A 2,390-nucleotide genomic window follows, 5' to 3' on the forward strand; every position below is an offset into this window, starting at 1 on the left:
CCGGGAAGTCCGAATCTGTCAATATCTTTCTAACTTTACCTAACCTGTAAAGTAACTTTTAATAACTTCACTTTCAAACCTCAGAAGTTGAATAATATCTCACTGAGTTTGTGATGATTTTACAGATGATTTATACTTCATATCATGTACATAAACGGAACAACGTGAGCTCAGGTAGACAGGTTCTGAACCTGAAATATCACTTTAAGTCCGGTAACGTTTCAAACGTTGAGATTAACTACACGAATACACTGAATTTGAGTATTTTGCTGATTGTGTTCTTGTTTTGTTACAGAGAGCAGGAGCTGAGGGGAGAGCGATGGACAAACATTCAGCAGCCGTAGCTTTGAATTAAGACATTAGTCCATTTGTAATATCTCCATGTGACCATCCTGTACTGAAGGTTACAGTTACATGAGCTCTCATCCTGTACAAAGCCTTCACCAACAACACAACCAGTAGATCCTTCTCATGTGTTCATGTTGCTGTCACAGAGAGGACAGTTGTGATGTCACCTTTTTATTTTATTTATTTAAATTGACATAAGACATCCATGTAAATGATTTCTATGTGAATATGTATATATTCTGCTGTGTAAAATGTGTCAATCTTCTAAGTTTGCATCCCTGTGTGAACATTATTGATAAATGTTTCTCTTTTCATCAACTTATTTAAAAAATATAAAGTATATGCACATGTGTTACTGAGAGTTAATGAACATGTTTGCTGACATTTGTTTTGCTGCTGTTAATGTTAACTGTCTTGATTGATTTCCTCTGCTTTAGGATTGCTTCATTTCGGAGACGCAGGGTCTAGCCTACGCGGTCCTCAAAGGACGCGGCCCACGTAGACCGCGAAGGCTGGGTCCTCCGAAGGATGCAGCCCCTGAATTGAGACACAGCAACTGAAAACCTTTTACAGAGCGGAACCATTACTCCTCCACATGTTTTCACCCGGAACTCTTTATACACTGGATCAAAACACAAACGACTCATTACACGAGTAGTTTCCATTTAGTTAAAACAAATTAATTCAGGTTAAAAAGTGATTCAGTTTATTTTAAATAACTGACTCCATCTTTTGGGTTTGAATTAATGTGAAAACATTATGAAGAATAGTGTTTAAATAAAGGTTTACAGAAACATACCATAGAAAGAACAGATGTTTTAACCTTTTTAGAAAGTATATTTATTCAAAGATTAGATGATTAAATAAACGGAATTTAAATAAAAAGTAGAATTCAACACAATTGGCACCACTACTTCTATTTTATTTTATTTTAAGTACTAACTAGACATCGTGATCCACACTCCAGACCAGTTGGTGGCGGTAATGCATCAGTTCATTGTTTGCCAACCACCAAAACAACCTCAAAACAGAAGAAGAAGAAGACTTTCGTTTTCATTTCTTCTCTGAGTCGATGTTGTGATCATCAGACCACACAAACATGGCGGGCCTGGAGGTGTTGTACACGTACGTGGGCGGTAAAGTGAGCTGTCCTCAGGACGCCGTGGTGTGCTTCGTTCACTGGGAGATGATAAAGAGCGGGTACCGGTGCATCGGGTCCGGAGACGAGGTACAATGAGCTAACGTCATCTAAAACAACGTAACGGTGACTTCATTAACGCACCAGACTACCTTTAACAAACCAGCCGTTTAACGCTGTGATCTTTCTTCTGATTACCGGAAGCGGAACTATATTTTAAGCTATAGCTAAAGCTGCTTTGTGAAGTATTGATACGCCGAATTGAAGAGCTGCTCTTAAGTTGTTCGAGTTAATGTGTGTCTTCTGTTTTTATTCAGATTATTGAACGTAACTTTACAGAAATACATGAAACGGTCTTGTTCTTCAATGGAGTTCTGTCATCGGTGACATCACCCTTTAGATTAGTGTTAGCTTCCTAAAGGAGCATCAAGGACGTCATCTAGCTGTACTGAACTGTACGAATATTTAATCTTTGTTTGAATGAACTTCCGTGTTTGATGCAGAATCAACCAGCAGTTCATTTAAAATCGAGATTCTATGACGAGCTCCTAAAAACTGTCATGTCATCTTTAGTTAGCTGCTAGCTGTTAGTTAACTGAGTGTTGTACCTCCCTTCACACCAACGAAGAAGAAAGATATTCAGAGTCTGTACTACAGTAAAAGTATTAATACAACACTGAAAATACTCCACTACAAGTATATCAGCTAAATGTACTTATTGATTGATCGATCAGTAACATGTTTTTCCTTTTCTATCAGATGTTTGTGGATTAATATTCCTGTTACAATAATGTTATGTTTTATTGTAACTCCTTTGTCCTGTTGGTTAGTTTATATATTATATATATATATATACTATATGTACCTCTGAGATGTAGTACAGTAAAAAGTACAATATGTACCT

The 2,390-nt window shown here is 37.1% G+C and overlaps 1 protein-coding gene across 1 annotated transcript in view; it reads left to right on the forward strand.

The window, feature by feature from the left end:
* Positions 1–1,391: 1,391 nt before the first annotated feature.
* The window catches only part of LOC116379821 (proteasome inhibitor PI31 subunit-like), a gene marked incomplete at its 3' end in the record, with an annotated part of 1,934 nt that continues 935 nt past the window's right edge, over positions 1,392–2,390 (forward strand). Inside the window, exon 1 of the mRNA XM_031841791.1 lies at positions 1,392–1,576. Within this exon, the coding sequence (XP_031697651.1) occupies positions 1,448–1,576 (129 nt within the window). The remainder of the gene's footprint in view (positions 1,577–2,390) is intronic.

Source organism: Anarrhichthys ocellatus, unplaced genomic scaffold, assembly GCF_004355925.1.
Source record: "Anarrhichthys ocellatus isolate YVR2014 unplaced genomic scaffold, GSC_Weel_1.0 scaffold5282, whole genome shotgun sequence".
Classification (NCBI taxonomy): domain Eukaryota; kingdom Metazoa; phylum Chordata; class Actinopteri; order Perciformes; family Anarhichadidae; genus Anarrhichthys; species Anarrhichthys ocellatus.